The sequence below is a fragment of the Micropterus dolomieu genome, linkage group LG12 (assembly GCF_021292245.1).
Source record: "Micropterus dolomieu isolate WLL.071019.BEF.003 ecotype Adirondacks linkage group LG12, ASM2129224v1, whole genome shotgun sequence".
NCBI classification, from domain to species: Eukaryota; Metazoa; Chordata; class Actinopteri; order Centrarchiformes; family Centrarchidae; genus Micropterus; species Micropterus dolomieu.
The window spans coordinates 28,042,320-28,059,773 of record NC_060161.1 but is presented as its reverse complement, the minus strand read 5'-3'; the positions used below and the strand labels follow the sequence as shown (position 1 = coordinate 28,059,773).

Genomic DNA, 17,454 nt, shown 5'->3' with positions numbered 1-17,454 from the left:
TGTGTGTGTGTGTGTGTTTGGGGGGCTTATATTGCTATCTTTGTGAGGGCCAATTTGTGTGTGTGTGTATGTGCGACCAGCATTAATCTAACAGAGAGATATTATTCCTCCAGACCTCCATTTAGCACTTTTCCCCTCCTTTTTTTCCTGAGTCCTGCTCTTTTACCAAGTTCATGTGTGTGTGTGTGTGTGTGTGTACACGTAAGATCCATTTTGCACCAATGAGATTAACTGCATGCACAGTGATGCCATAACATTGAGGGAAAAGGACAAATGAGCAGGAAAATCTGGATTTGTGCTTTGAATTGCAAAACCCTTTTTTAGGTAAGACACAAAACTGTTGTAAGTAGGGCTGAATATATGGGGAAGATATAGGAGAATAATAAATGGCATTATTGTGAGGTCGTGAGGGAAATCTGTGCTGTCCACGACAACATACACTGGGGGCGCCAAAGTCAGGATTTTCCTATTCTACACTTTGCCTATGAAACCTAGCAGCAATAAATAGTTAAACTACAGTATTTGTACTCCTTATTAACTTTTGATTTACAGACTTTCTTAAAATCATATTATCTATTTTTATTAGTTAATATATTAGCAACCCTATTTTAAAATTTTCTCAGTCTTTCTCATATTCAAATCCCACATTCAGAATGCACATTTGTCAAATGAGTTTTTAGGAGACGCCGGATTTACTTAAAAGACGTTCTTTCTTTTGCTCGCTTCCTCCTCCCCATCAGTTTCTGTCTTCTTCTGATGAGAGGAAAACAAACAATCTCCCTCTGTTTCCATCTCTGCCCTCGCCTCTCTGTTATTCCTCGCCTCTGGTCACGTCTGAACCAAACGTATATACAGAAGCTGCTGTAATGGCCTGTTACCTTGTATCCCCCTCCCTCTTTTTCTGCCAACTGTCATCTGTTTCTACTTAAACATGTCAGATCTCATTTTCTCCAGTCGCCCTTTGTGTCTTCTGGAGGAGGGCCGGGTTTGTTTGTGTCACGCTGAGAGGAGTCAGCAAACAGATAGACGGCAGCAACTGCTGTTGCATCAAAAATTCGGCAATGAATTGGATATGAAGCAGCTGGTTTTCATGGCGTTGAGAGTAAAAAATGGCACAAAATGCCTCCCACATATCTGTTTGCTAGCCATTTCTCATGACCCATGTCTCAGTGATGTTGAAAATTTTAAGTAAATCCTTTCTTTATTAGTTTCCTCCCCTTCATCTACATCTTGGCTTGTTACTTTCTGACCTTTTTGCAAAAGCAGTGTGAAGCCACAGAGTGAGTAAAGATGTGTTTGCTCTGTGTGTGTGTGTGCACATGCATGTAATCATGTGCGAGAGCAGCTCCAATAACAGTGTGTGGAGTTAAAGGGGGGATTTTAAGGCGAGAGACTTATTTATTCTGAAGAGTCCCTTCCTCCTCCTCTTCTTCTTCTTTTTTTCATGACCCGCTCTCTCCATCACCTCCAACCTCCTTAATCCGCTCTCAATATTGTCAGGAAATGGCTTCTGCGACAGCAGTGCTGAGAGACATAGAGAGTGTTTTTTTCTTTTAAGGACGTCTTATTAAACCAGGTGGAATGTTATTTGACACCGTTTGGATACTGTGAGAACTTGCCAGCTCTGCAAAGCAAAGACAAGGAGGGAGAAATACCCAGAGGACAGAGACAGAAGGATTGAGAGAAAATTAGAAAAAGAACGAAATAGAAAAAAGACAAAGAAGTGATTATTTCGTTGCAGGAATACCAACTTCTGTTCTTACTTTGCTGATATTCTACTCAAGTTGAACAACGTACTAAATTAATGCAAAATGCCATTTATTCAAGATATAGTACAAGTAAAAGTTATTGAGTTAACATTTTATGTTTATTTCTTATAGAATGTTATTTTGCACGTTAAAAAATTAACTCATAAGCTTGTGAAGATGTTAATTTAAGGATATTTCACATGTAAAAACATCACGTGCAATTTTACATGCAATATCAAATCAAAAAACATTTCACATGAGGAACTCACATACAGCCTTATGTGGTTGTTAAATGTGTGATGACTTTCACATGTTGTTTTTCACATGTGAAGACATGCATGTCCCATGTGCGATTTCCTTGTAAGGTAACCTGATTTAATCAGCAAGGTTTAAAGACATATTTGAATATCCAGATTTGCTGAAGAGCTGACACCATGAATGTGTTTTAAGTGATTTAAGAGTTCATTGTAAAACTAAAAATTCCTCAAAAGTGTGTGTACACTGAACCCCCCACCTCCAAAGTGACAGTAATGAGAAATGTAATTAGCTGCCTCATTATGTTTTAGAAAAAGACACATGAGAAATTTTGAAAATGGTGAGAGAAAAGGGTGAAGAAAGATGACTGAGATAAAAATGAACAGAGGAGAGTGAAAGATTAAAAGAGAAGAAAGCACAATGGAAGTCATTATTCTCTGCAGAGATGCAGGCTCAGTGTGGCTCATTGTGTTTGTCTGTTGTAGGTGATGATGCACCTGCACATAAATATCAACACATATACATCTATTTGTTTGTAAGTGAGAGCAAACCACAAAGAGCGAGAGACTGAGGGACGATGAGAAGGAAGGGACTGTGAGTGACGAAAGAAAGAAGCTGCAGAGACAAGAGAGTTATCGCAGACACTCTGATAACACTGACCTTGATTTTATAAAATATTGTTACTAATTCAGTTACTATACCACTACAACACCTGAATGTTTAGGAGATGTAGATGGAATAAATATAGTGCTCAATTATAGTTTATATTTACACAACTTGGGTAGCTGTGACGTAGGAACATCGCTACATCATGACATAACTTTGGCTTCTTTGCTGTCATGCTTGTAAAATGCCATTTGATTTGTTTTGACTTGAGAAACATAGCTGGAAAGACAGACTGTTAGGGGCGAATGAAGAAAGGGACAAAATGAGCTGTTGTTTCATAATGTCAGAGAGGAGTGTTGGGAGGACAACCCGAGAGAGTGGGAGTGCTAGTTGGGAGTCCTCCTCCTTTAGACCCCTCTGACCCTCCGGGGAGCAGAAAAAGATGTCTGGCTTGAGTTAGCCATGCAGAAGAAAAAGAGGGAAACACACACACACACACACACACACACACACACACACACACACACACACGTCAATCCGTCACTCCCCTCCCCTCCCACCCTAACACTTGTCCTCGTCTCCTCCCTTTTCCCTCCATTTGCCATCTGAAGGCAAAGACGGTACATTTACTGTCCCCCTCTTTCTGCGGTTCCAGCTGTTCTAGCTGCAGGACGGTCAAGTTGCACACAGGTAGGAGGGTAAAGGAGGTGAGGGAGGGAGGTGGGTGAGGATTCTGTAAGCCTTACAGCCACCTTTGTGTTTGTCTTCATACATGTTTATCTCTCTTTTTAGTTTAATATGTGAACTTTAGCTTAAAAAACCTAGAGAGCTTAGCTTAGTTTAGAGAAAGATTACGCTTGTGAGTAAAAGAAACCAATATTTTCTTTTTTAAAGAGACAATGTCTTCAATGTTTTGTGGATTAACCTCCTAAAACCTAAGCTGTGTGTATGTTTTATAACTAGTACCCGATAAGTATTAAAACCTAAGCACTGTCTTTGAACAGGAAGTATTTTTTGAAAAAAATTAGTATATGTAACCAATGTGAAACAAATTAGAAACAGACTTCACCACAGAACATGGCTCTGCAAATTTGTAAACAGTGACCCTAGGCACAGGCAACTGGCCACTAATGAGCAGTAAGAAGTGCAGGTAGCCCAAAACCTGAAGTCCTAAAGTAGGTTGGACTCTGGACTTGGGTCTGGCTTTTGTCCGGCTTGGGTCTGGCTGGAATCAGGTGCTACTAGGATCAGGCTAGCACTTGGGTTTGGGCTTTTGTCTAGCTAGGAATTAGTTTTGGGGCTAGGATCGGTTTAGGATAGGTCTAGGACATGGGTTTGGGTCAGGTTTGCATCGGGTTTGATTTGGGTTGGTGTTGGGCTAGAATGAGGTCCAGCTAAAGTCTGGCTATTAGATTGAGATCAGACTCGGTTTAGGATTAGGCTAGAAAGTGGGTTGGGCTTGGCTCTGGATAGACATTGGGTTCAGGTTGGGCTGCCAGGCTGAGATCAAGTCAGGGTCGGGTGGGTCCGGGATAAGGTCGGACTTATACTATATACTATACTTAATCATTTATGCCCAATGTTGTTTGGATTTGGTTGGGGCTGAATTAAGACTGTCTCCGGTCAGGCCCAGGCCAGGTAGCATATGTGGTTCATATCCAACCCTTTTCCATGCCTGGCCCAGAAATATTAACATTAAACTATTTTAATGATCCACTGCTGTCGGTGCCTTAGCAACTTTGTCTTCAACATTTTGCAGGTATTAAGTCGAACTTGTAATCTTGAAGACTTTTATATCTGAGCAGAGATGTCGAGTGTGTGACAAGTATGACACAGAAGTAAACACACACCTCAGTGTGTGTGTTTAAGATCATCTTCCTTAAATTCCGATTTCCGTTGTAATGACATAAATGTGTCACCCTACATTGACTTAAAGGTTCAATGTATGTTCACTCCACCCATCAGTTTTGTCAAAGATACTGCTGCCTGTGTTGAACTGAGTGTGTGTGTGTGTGTGTGTGTGTGTTTCACAATGTACTTATGTGAAAAGACTGGTGTTTGGAGCTAAACCAGGAATCCCACAGGAGACCGGTGTCACATCTCTCTGTCTCTGAAAGTTCATGAAACTGTTTCGTCTTTCTGGTTTCCATGACAAAGTCGATCACTTTATTCAGCAAATGTGTGTTCTGCTGAGACATATCAACAAGTGTCAACACACATGCTCCTGCATATGCTGATTTATATGAAAGAGCAAAGGTTTGAGGGTATAAATATCTATTTGATGTTGTGGCGTTTTCTACACAATATGCTGACTGCTGCTTTGAATACTGTGTTTATGTGTACCTGCTTCGTTGAGATTTACAAGCCAACACATCCGGCAAACAGGAGAAATGGATCGCAAAACCTTTTGGGAGGAAATATATAGTGCAGATTCAAAAACATTAAGGTTTTAGGCAACAGTGACTGGACTTTGTTTTTACATGTACAACTTGGGTGAATCAACATCAATCAAGTACTGGTTAGTTAAACAACTTTGTTAGCTAACATCGTTCAGGGTAACCAATCTGATTGTGTTAACCTGTAACTGACGCTATAACCACAAAAGTGCATAGAAAATTCCTTTAAATGGGACTTTATCTAACTATTTATTTATAATTTGACAGAACAAGTGGTCCTTTGAGGAGATATGCAGCTTCTTGAATGCTACTTCTGCTCGCCAAAATGTCTCTATCACATTAGAGCTACAGATTCAATAAAATGCTGCACGTTGTGGCCACAAATTTGATTTCTTTTGGGGCCCTAAAAGGAAGTTATTCAGATGTTCCTGCTCTTCCGCCTTTGTAATATACTAATGGCAACGCTGCTTCTAACTTTATGATTTGTTACAAAGAAAATAATACTGTATATTGTCATTATTAGAATATATGTATAAAGAAAGGTTTCAAAAACATAAAAAAAACTTAATGTGACATTGAGCTTTATTTGTAGGTTTGTAGATCTCACAGTTCTGTAGCTGTAATAGTCCTGTGATTTTACTTTCTTTGGTGGGATAACTTGTGATAAAAGTCACATGTTGAGCTTGTAATTATAATGTCACTTGCATGCAGTTTAGCCTGCTGGATCTCTAAGACACCCCATTCTTTTCTTTTTCGGTTCTTGAAGGTATTTTGTTTTAAGTGTAGATTTGTGTCCCATCGGTGTGTCTCAGTACCTCCCAAAGAGATTAAGGGCCAATTTCACAGCTGAGGATTAAGCTTCATCCCTGACTAAACTCATTTTTCCCCCCAATGCAAACCTTCATTGAGACAGAAAATGACTCTAAGACTTGTAGCAGCATTTATTTCTGTGATACTACCACCCCCACACTCCTTCACACGTTTGACAATCACTAATTATCCTTCAGCTTTCCCTGCAGCAGTTTCATTATTTAGCTGCAAAGTTTTAAAAGTGTTCATAAGTACTTGAGTGTTATTTCAAAATGAGACGTTCACTATGTGAAAAAAGGTCAGAAAATGTTTTAATACAACAAATTACAGCTAAATGAGATTTTAAAAAACAGCTGAAGTGTTGATCAGATTGTAAAACGTGTACAGACTGGATGGTGGCGCTCTCTTCCTCAATGGATAGTGTTTTGTAAGTCTTCATCTCTTCTAGCTCCAGAGTACAGTTTAGAACTTCTTGTCCCTTGCGTCTGACCGCAGCATGTCCTGCAGTATTAGGTTATCTGCGCTCGAGGGATTAACTGATTTTCTCTGGTCTGGAGGAATGTGTGAGAGCTGAACAGCTCTGGCGGAGCGGACAGCAGATCAGAGTACACTCACCCTGCACGAGGAACTAGAGACTGGAACTTAACAGTGAGGTTGTTTACATTAATGCTCATTAATATTCAGGATATCAGCTCTGTGAAGGTCTTTGGTAGATACATGTAGCAATCAGTTACATGAAAATCTTGTAACGAAAGTAATAGACATACAGTACATCTTGTGTATGTTAGTTATTTTGCTTACTTGTTTTCAAAGGTCCTGGAAACGTATTTTCCCTTTTTGGTATATGAGCAATGAAGTTGAAACCGTTTTAGTTATTTTACGAGAGATTTTCTGTATTTTTTCATATTTTGTCTCTGCTCTCCATTCCGGTTTTCTCAGTTGAAGAAAGCTTATGCCACGTACTGTCCACCAGAACAGATTTAGCTATATTCAAATCCAAATCTGATGACAGTTATGGGATTGTTGCCAGTTGAAGCAGATGAGTTTTTAAGGGCTACAATCTTAATATTAATACATTTATTAATGTAATGATAATTGAAAAAAAACCAAAATCTTATAATGATATACTAGTTTCATCACTGCTTGCTATTTTGGATAATCTGGATAGGGTTGTTATAGTTGCTGGATAAACCAAACAATAACGCAATGTTCGGATGAATATGCACATTAACATTTGTTACCTGGTTATTTAGTGAAGCATGTGATCTTGCTCAGCCAGGCCTCTTTCTCATTAGGTAACAAATTGTTAAAACCTTTGACAAAGTGAAGGAGTCTGGATCAGCTTGTTGATTAGCGAGATTGGGAGTTTGAAAATGCTGGCCGCTGGAAACTTGGCAAAGTAGGAACATAATTGGGCAGACATAAATGTTAAATTGGTGTTTTAGCAGGATAAGGGTTTTGAAAAAGGCCTCTAGTAGGTTCTCAAAGACTGTGTTTTTGTCAAAAGACATAAACATACAACATCAAAAAGCAACATTACTAATCGGATATGTTGTAGCGTTTTTGTGGCTTTGTTTATTCTTTATAGGGTTAGTGATGTCTACAAAATTTCCATCAGAAAGCGGTCGCCTTACGTGCATGTGTTCACTCGCACAACTTGGTAGCCTATGACGTTTACAGTCGCGGTGGATATTTTACATGCTGGGACCAGGTAAAGCAGCATTGAACACACAGGGGGCAGATGTTGGTTTCGGTTGTTTGATAGGCTCCGTCATTATCAAGCCCACAAGCGTCTCACCCGCTGCTGTGATAATGTTTGTGGTGATTAACGTGCTGTCACAGAGCGGTATTATGTGAAAAATTAAAAAAATATTTTTCAGGGGGCAGGGTTTTACAATCACGATGCCGGCTCCACCATCGACTATCTGTCAGCCATCACGGATGGACGATGGCATCGTCTATTGGCCCAACCCTAATTCTATATCATTAAATCATTAAGACCCACGACAAAATTATGGCTGCCATGATACGTTTCCATAGATGTTAAATCTTGGAATAAGTGGGTGTATAAAGCACAGTGTTTTTGTGTCTGGCAAACCTTTTAAGTTTTCTGGTAGACTTCAAAGGTCGTTCCTAATAGCCGAGACTGACCTGGGAAGTTTGGATCAGCTCTGACAGTCCTTGGGGTCCCTTTCCTATCATGTCCAAAGTTTTTCACTTTCTCACTAGTTCTTTGCAACATCACATGCCCTTTGCAGGTCTTACTCAGATTATTGTTACAGGTTTTGTCATTTTGTCAACAAAGGGCTTCATCTGGTGTCCTCTCCAAAGCTCCCTGTTTTTGTTTCATGTTCCGTAAATCCTTTAGATCTCTTTGTTTATTTTTCATCAAAAGTCTTGAAATACAGAAATCAAACGTTACAGAATGCAGCACGTTCATCGGATTTTATCTTCCTCAGATGTGGATGCAGATTTGGCCTCAGTCTGCTGGTGCAGCCGGGCAAGATTACTCATCACAGCAGAATGCCTTCAACAAATTACGCCAAGTGTGATGTGGTTTCCCACGCTTCTCATCTGTGCCTGTGGTGATTTCATCAACCAGAAGCAGGCAGTGCGTCTCACAGTGATGAAGGGGTGTGTTTTAGAGGCTGCTGGCACTTTCGGCTGATGTGACATAGTTGGTGAAAACCCAACTTTTGGTAATTTCTTTGTAACGGAAGGATTACAGTTTGCAGTGGGAAGTTCACACTGTGATGCCAAACTAATGTTCCAATTTGCTTTAAAGATCTTAGCCAAAAGAAACACGAAAAATACTGAATTAAATGCTACTCGTGCTGCTCTGTTGTGAGCATTAAGTTAGGGAATGAAATGTTCAGTTTTAGAAAATGACCCCTTTAAACCACTTGACAAATGCTTGACAAAAATAAACATTTTGTAATTTATGCATTCCACTTTCAACCTGCAACTGCAGTAATAGCTTCTCTGCAGACTGCAGCTCCAGATCCTTTGTGAAAGGCCTGTTATTGCAACGTCTCAAATGATTTTGACCCTGAAATTATTATATGTTCATGCCTTGGCTTAAGGAAACCATGATAAAGATTCTGTTCCAATCCTGTATTGATGTTTTTGAGTTTGTCTTTCAGCATCTCTGAAGTATCCAGATGATGAAAGTGTTTTCATTTTGCCAACTAAACACTTTAACATTGTTCCATATTCATAATTCATTTGGTATGAATTGCTATTCCTTTTTTTCCCAAATGTTGCACAGCTCATTTTGTTACAAAATCCCTCAAGTAAACAAAAGCCACCACAGACTTGGCCTCATCGCGTCTTGGAATGAATTTCGCCGCTTTCCTGATCTATTTGTATTGTTCTTTGGCTTTAAGGGGAGCTAAATGTTTAACCACCAACCAACAACACTGATTATTATTTGATTAAGTGACTATGGGGTAAGACTGCAGGAGGCAAATGAAATTAAAGAGCATAATAGAGCAGAACTAAATACCAAAACACTGGGCAGGCATAATCCCCGCTGAGCGCAACAGTGTGGAGTGGGAGGAGGAAAGTGATGTGTTTGTCTGATTGTGCAGATCTGTAGAACATTGGTGTGTTGTTGTACATATGAGGATCAAATGGCTGCCCAAGAGTAGGTTATTATAGCCTCTAAAGTGAGGGAAACCTTTGTTTACAAGGTGAAGAATGAACTTTCAAGCTCAGTGATGCACAAGACGTTTAGACGTTGTCATCTGCTACCTACTTATTAGCTATAAATTCATGCTACTTATGTGAGCATTTTATTCACTTTATGCAAGAAACGACAACATTAGTCGTTCGCTCAAATGCCTAAAAACACATTTGTCACGTTTAACTGACAAAGCTGTGGGGTGGCTGTGTGAATTATGTGCATATTTTGTCGTTTGGAGGACTTGTTTTGTCAGTTGCAGTCAGTTTCTTCCACATCTTGTCTAGCAGTGAGGAATGCACTTGTTCTGCAGCCTGTTAGTTTAACCCGTGGGCTCTAAACTCTATATTAAATGACAAGATCTGATATTAGCCAAATAAAACATGTGAAAGATCTGATACCACCAGCTGAAGTCAGCATTGTTTCTTGTAAATGCAGATTGAAATCTTGAGGCAAGCGTCTGGCTCACAGCCTTTGAGCATATTGGTAACAATCTGGACTGTCTAGCTTTACTCTGAACAGGACAACAGTTGTACCAAGCAGGGATCTCCTGTTGCGTAACAGTCTGTATTATAGATTGGAAAAATGATAGTAGAATTTGTCAATTTGCTCCAAATGAACTCTGTGGAAGAAAATAAATTGACTTTTGGACCTTGCTGCAGATGTAATCTAGTGTATGCACAAGCAAAGCTTCCAAAATATTGAATGTTTGCAGGTGACTTAAAAGATGTTAAAAAAGAAGGTGTGGATAGTGACAGATTAACGTACACAATTAAGTATGTTTACTACTATGCTTGTTTTCAGTTGCACCCTGTCCTTAAAGGATTATACTGATGTTTTTGCATGTTTTACTCAAACTGAAGATGTACACATTACTGCTAAACCTTTACCAAAGCATACCTTGCATTTCAGATTAATTTCCAGTCTTCTGCCTATGTAGTGGCAGGAGAATTGTGTGTCAAATGTGGAACGTTTGTCGTCGTGTTTGCCTGTCTGTAGTGTGTATGTCACCCCATATTAGATATGTGCAGCCTCTCACCCAAAGCATCCTGGGAAAAGGCTCAATTTTCTCTACTGTCAGTGTGATATTAATAAATCACCTTTTTAAAGATGGATCCCTTTCAAAGTGAACTCTGGTTTCTTTTTCATCAGAATTTCACCACATACAGCCATGTGGTGGCCAGGTCCTTCATGGACACATCATCAGATCAGAGAGTAGTCATTTTTTAACAGAAAGCCTGGATTACACGTTTGAAAGATATGGTCATTTAGCAGACAGGGAGGGTTTAATGAAAGAACAGCACAGAGTTCTTGGAGCTTGAACCATAAAAGGGAACAGGATATATTGGCCTCTGCTGCTTCAATTTGAACTTTTCTTGAATTAATCTGTCTCTTGTGAGTCCCTCAACTTTATGTTAGAGCAATACTACATTGTTCTAGTACTCTACTACTACTACTACTACTAATACTACTGCTACTAACCTAGACAACAATTGGGACTATCACTCAAGATGTCCCCGGCTCTATTGCAGTGGTTGTCAAACCTTTTCACTTCAAGTTCACCCCTAAATGGATGGGATGATAGTGAAAAGGAATGGTTCCCCTTTTTGCTTGGGACCCCCTGAAACACCCTCAAGGAGTCCCGGGACCCCACTTTGAGAACCACTGCTCTATTGAATCTATTTTTGACCACTCTATAATTTTATGGTGCAGTACTAAATTGCTTCATTGATGTTTGCTTACTGTCAAGTTTTCTGACGGTAGTATAAAAATGTGTCTGTGAAGTACACGTTTGTACTAAAAAACACAACCACTGTATGTTCTTTTAAACCATGTTGTACTGTATCTGAATCCTGTGTAATACAGTGTGAAGGCGAGCAAAGCATATCAAGTGTCTCACTGTGCTGAGATGTAGCAAGCTGTTGTTGCATCAGTGTTGCCTTCAGGGTGTTACTGCTTCAGGCAGACGAGGGAGCGCTGTGAATTGAACACCAAAAACAGTGTTATTATTTTTAAGTTTTAGTTTTAGTGCATCATCGTGCTGTCTTGTTTGTTTATTCCCAAACTGCCACAGCCTGTCTGTCTTGAATCCTTCTTTCCATTTATACAGTATTTCTCCCCTTTCTTGCCTATTTATTTATTATTTTCTGTCTCTGAATATACGGGTGCACGCTGACATGCCAGGCTGACACAGATGATGGATAGATGAATAAACACTTTTATTTAGAAGAGAGGAAGTGACAGAAGGAGATTAAAGTGTTAAAAAAACAACACTGGGAAAAAAAGATCTATAGGGACAAAGTCGAGTAGGTGGCAGGAGAAGGGAGATTGGGACGGAGAGAACAGAGACAAAGATGACGGAAAGAAGGAGATAAAATGGGAGAAATAGAGGAAAGAAAGAGAGATACAGAAAGATTTTCCCCGACCCATGTGGTCCTCCTCACCCTGCTGTAATCTTTCCCCCATGGTCTCCCCCCTCCACACACACACACACACACACACACACACACACCCACACACACACACCATGACCACGACCACATTATCTGTCCCAAACCAGAGTTATATAACTAGAATGGGGTTCTGAGCCAGACGTTTCCTTATGTAACCCCACTCTCTCACACCACAGTGCGACAACAGATGAATTTTTACTTCGGGTAATAATTGAAGGGTTTCATTCCAATTTCAGTGGGAAAAAAGGCTTCAAATTTCTCTAAAATCACTAAAGAAAAGGTTTCTTTATACTTATGTAACTCTTTTGTCAGACCACACCAAAACAGCTGGGTTTAGCTAAAGCACAATGGAAACTTATACTCGTCAACCACCAAGCCATAACCACCAAATGGCAAAAAGAGGTATTAGATTGAATTTAGAGGACTTAATTAGCAATATTTAAAGCAACAGGATCTTATTAATGCTGCGTTTACATATATCATATAATCATATAATTCATCATATAGTTATGAGGGATTTTTGACAGCTATGATGTATCCTAGTTGGCGAAAAGCACAATGTTGACACCCTAGTGACACCCGAGTAACTTTATTTCTGGTAATATTATGTTTATGTTATAATATTTATAATATTTCTAAAAATACTTTGACTTTATTCTTGAAATGGGAGTTTTACCCCCCTCAACAATACAGTAATACTCGGTCGTAGCACAACCACTGTACCACGATTAAAAAAAAAAAATATCCAATTTAGGCTATAAATACATTTATCTTGTGTGACTACGAGGGGGTAACCACACTCCCAAATTGTTACAACAGGTTGTTTTCCTATTATTCCTTTCTTGAATATTGTTGACCAACATAAGTTGTTGGTGTATTGGTGTTGAGACAAGAATATTTTCATATTTTGCCAGCCACGTTGTGTTGGCTTTGATTGGATGAGATATTTTTAGTAGTAGTAGTAGTAGTTTCTTTCACACAGACTTGCAGGAGGACATTGTAAAAAGGTTTTTAAAGACAAAAAGTAGAATTGCAAGTTTGGGGAAGTGTGGCAGTTGAATGTTGGAGGCAGGCAGGCAGGCAGGCAAAGGAGAAGCGAGCGTGGCATAACGATGGTGGTCCTGTTGTGGAAACATGGTGTGGCGGATAACATGGAGGAGGTTTATTGGCGTTTGTGCCCGGAACAGACCACGCCCATGCCCACACACACACACACACACACACACACACACATACACGTACCAGACCAGCGACAGGGAAAAGCACATGACACATGGGAAAAGCAGTAAAACAGTCACGCATGGACTGTGACATTTGTATTTTGTTCTTCATTGTTTTGTTTTGTTTTACTTTTTGGTCAAACAGTGGATCTGTGTGGCTGGGATGTTCTTGAAAATCCTACCACTACGCAAACAGTTTTTGAATTTACTGTCACATTTTAATTTCCTGGTGTAGACCAGTCACGGTAGAGTCTTTCAAGCATTGTTGTTGTCGCCTCTGTGTTTGGGGTTATACAATTCTCAGCCTTTGGCCGTGGGTAGCTGAACAAATGGACAAGCCTGGGAATGTTGTGGATTAAGCTCTGCACACACAGATACACACACTGCTATCACTCGAATACGGACAGCTGTTCATTCCTTACGTGGCCAGGCATCTCTGATATCAAGCACACATTGTCTTCATTAGGAGTACATGCATGTAATTAATATTAGAATGATTTCATACAGGATGAAAAGATGCAACCACTGCATAAGCTGCTCCTTATTGGATATGGTAAATATAACCTAAAGTATATTTATCAAACCAACCACCAAACATACTGTCTAAAAACACTTGTTATAAAGTATAAATCTCACATTTTTATGGCTTGTCCAAGTAAGGTTGGTGAGAAGATGAGCAGTTGTGGTGGGTGTTATAGATATCAAATCTGCTGTTGACTTTGAGCCAACAATTATACACATTTAACATTTCTACCCACCACTGTATATATTTGATCTTAAAACTTTTCAATTAGCTTTGACAGGTTTTTCTAAAGGGTTGTAAGGTTTTCTGGCAATTGTCATGGATTAGATAACTGAAACCTACAGTTTTTGTTATAAGGCTACTACTCAAAATGCACTATAATGCATCATGTATCACATTAGATTATATAATTTCATGTAATGTCATAATATTAAAATGTTCCATCAGTAAAAAATGTTGTCTTGTGAGATAAAGGATTTGTCTGTGCCAGACTGTGGTGAGCAGAACACCAATATATTTAAATGCCTCCTACATTTTCTTATAAAACTCCTAATCTGGCTCTGTGGGGGGTGGATTAGCAGATTAACAGCCTCCAACAGCGCACATTCATACACACACATAGAAACATACACACACGTGCACATGTATTAATGCAAACTTGCTTAAATGCAGGCATTAATACAAGCTTAAGACTGCAGGTGACAGTAGTCGACTTCCATCTCACTGTCAGAATAAGCAGATAAAGAAAAAGACGTTGGGACAATATGTGGTCCTCTGGCTGTTAAGTGACGACTGACCGCAGTGTGCACAGGATAAAGGGAAACTCATAGTTGTCAGTGTATATATATACTGTCCCACATGGAAAGATCATTACACACAGTACATATACATATTATAGATACAGTGCATAGACAATATACTGTACACTGAACATGATTTTTAATATGTAGAAAGCACAAATCATTGCTAACATCATAGTCAAAATGCTACCTTTGAGTTTGTTAACATTCTGTAGGCATTTTACTATGCTAAAAGTAGCACATTATAGCATTACATTATGCATTGACATTAGGGGAACAGTATACTCCATTAGAACAGCTTGTCACACGATCAAATAGCTTTGGAAACCCCCTCCACCACCTTTCCAACGTCAGATTGGGGGAGGGTTGCTGTCTCTGACAATTTCTGTAACTTTCTGAAACCGACAATCCGACATTCACTTCATATTTGTTACACAACTATGTTTGTCACATTGTTCGGAACAGCTATACTTTTGATTAGTTTTGTGGCTCCTTTTCATTGAAAGAAGCCAGTTGAAGTGGTTTGGGTATCATTTGTGTGCCGTTCCTTTCGGGACGTCCAACATGTAGGAGACCCCGGAGTAGAGCCAGAACACACTGGAAAGATTTTATATCTCATCTGGATTAGGAATGTTGGGATCCCCCACACGTCTTATGATCTTGTTCTGATAGAGTATAGTTGGCCCTTAGTGTTCAGCTCAAAATGCTACTGAAAGCTGTGGCAATTTTTCAGAAATTTTATGTTTTATTTTATACAGCATTTGGTTACAGACATTTCACTAGCTCAATATGGTTTCACTGAAGTTGAAAATCAGAGATAAAGCGTGTCTGTCTCATACAGGATTCACAGAAATCTGTCTTTGTGACACTTGTGACAGGCTTTTCTTCTCAAAATCCATCAATAGTGCTTTTCTTGCTCTCTCTTGAGCCCTGTATGAGCAGGACAAATATCACCAAAAGACGTCACATGGCTTGTTCTATTTCAAGGGATCATTGATGATTTCAGCACCTTCCAGCTCTATCATGTCTTTAGTTTGTAAAAGAAAGATATCCCATGACAATGCAGCTCCTGTGAGAATTGAACTCTGCAGTTTCTTCAGCTTTACTTAGTGACTTGTTCCTACATGTATCATTTAAAATGAGTCTTCCTCAGAGAATCCAAAAGATTGGTGATTAATCTGAACTCTATTTTCTAGAATAATTGATTTATTGTTATGTTTTAGGGATGCACCCATCCGATCTTTTCAGTCCTGATACCTATACCAATACCTGGGCTTTGGGTATCGGCCGATGCTGAGTACAGATCCAGTGTAAAATTAATAAGCTGTGTTCCTTACTGTGAGGAAGTGACTGGGAACTGTGTTCTTTGGCAAGATGGTTCTTGAGTTTCTTGCTTAAGTTGCTTGAGTTATATTTTGCGGTGCCACCGCCACCACTCGAAACATTGTCTTTGTAGATATTGCAAGTCGCTGTAGAAGCTTAGCTCTCCTTGAAAAATGTTCGGGTCTACTGGCATACAGCTGATGCTGAAGTAGTATGCGCATATTTAAATTAAAGAAATCGCCCCCCTTGTCACTGATACCCGTTCTAGCTATTTGAGTCAGTATTGTGACTTTATCCAATATCTTTATCGGATCGGTGCATCCCTATTATGTTTATAAAAATGTCTGTACTCTTTCAGGTGACTTGTTTTTCCTGACTAATCATGACATTCAAAACAAAGACAAAGAAATGACAAAGGAAAGCTCAAATCCTCATGTTTCAGTATCTGGAAGTAGAGATTGCTTGTGATTATTGCTTGATTATGATTGTTTCAGCTCTAGAGGAAGGTTTTATATTGATGTTTGGTGTTAACAAGTGACCGATTAAATCCTCTCAGGCAAATGGAAATGCAGTTAGACTGTGACATTTTCTAAACACAAAGGCAGGGGTAATATGTCTACTACTTGAGGTTTCCTAGTACTATATACAGATAGGTGACAAAGGAAAAACCAACAAAAGTGTCTTATTAAGGTGATGGGCCACTATGAGCCTCCAGAACAGCTTTTGCGCTCCTCGGCCTGGATTCTAATTCCCTGAAGGGAATTCCTGAAGATCTTCTCTCATCTGGTGTTTTAATGGTGTAGTGAAGAGAGCCACTCCACAATGTCCCATAGATGTTGTTAGGTTGAAGTACAGGTGCTGGTCATATAATTAGAATATCATCAAAAAGTTGATTTATTTCAGTAATTCCATTCAAAAAGTGAAACTTGTATAATGTATACATTCATTCCACACAGACTGATATATTTCAAGTGTTCATTCCTTTTAATTTTGATGATTATAACTGACAACTAATGAAAACCCCAAATTCAATACCTCAGAAAATTTGAATATTGTGAAAAGGTTCAATATTGAAGACACCTGGTGCCACACTCTAATCAGCTAATAAACTCAAAACACCTGCAAAGGTCTTTAAATGGTCTCTCAGCCTAGTTCTGTAAGCTACACAATCATGGGGAAGACTGCTGACTTGACAGCTGTCCAAAAGACGACCATTGACACTTTGCACAAGGAGGGCAAGACACAAAAGGTCATTGCTAAAGAGGCTGGCTGTTCACAGAGCTCTGTGTCCAAGCACATTAATAGAGAGGCGAAGGGAAGGAAAAGATGTGGTAGAAAAAAGTGAACAAGCAATAGGCATAACCGCACCCTGGAGAGGATTGTGAAACAAAACCCATTCAAAAATGTGGGGGAGATTCACAAAAAGTGGACTGTAGTTGGAGTCAGTGCTTCAAGAACCACCACGCACAGACGTATGCAAGACATGGGTTTCAGCTGTCGCATTCCTTGTGTCAAGCCACTCTTGAACAAGACACAGTGTCAGAAGCGTCTCGCCTGGGCTAAAGACAAAAAGGACTGGACTGCTGCTGAGTGGTCCAAAGTTATGTTCTCTGATGAAAGTAAATTTTGCATTTCCTT

The 17,454-nt window shown here is 39.5% G+C and overlaps 1 protein-coding gene across 5 annotated transcripts in view; it reads left to right on the top strand.

The window, feature by feature from the left end:
* The window catches only part of LOC123980011 (Nance-Horan syndrome protein-like), a 204,862-nt gene extending 195,932 nt beyond the window's left edge, over positions 1–8,930 (top strand). For 2 of the 5 annotated variants that reach the window (XR_006827354.1, XM_046064136.1), the window contains exon 2: positions 8,275–8,930. Coding sequence is in view for 1 of the 5 variants with exons in the window: in XM_046064136.1 (XP_045920092.1) it covers positions 8,275–8,483 (209 nt within the window). In the remaining 4 variants the exon portion in view is untranslated. Of the gene's footprint in view, positions 1–3,163; positions 3,300–6,387; positions 6,469–8,274 lie in introns of those variants that run through there. The other 3 variants (XR_006827353.1, XR_006827352.1, XR_006827355.1) reach the window with 3 other exon arrangements.
* Positions 8,931–17,454: the final 8,524 nt, after the last annotated feature.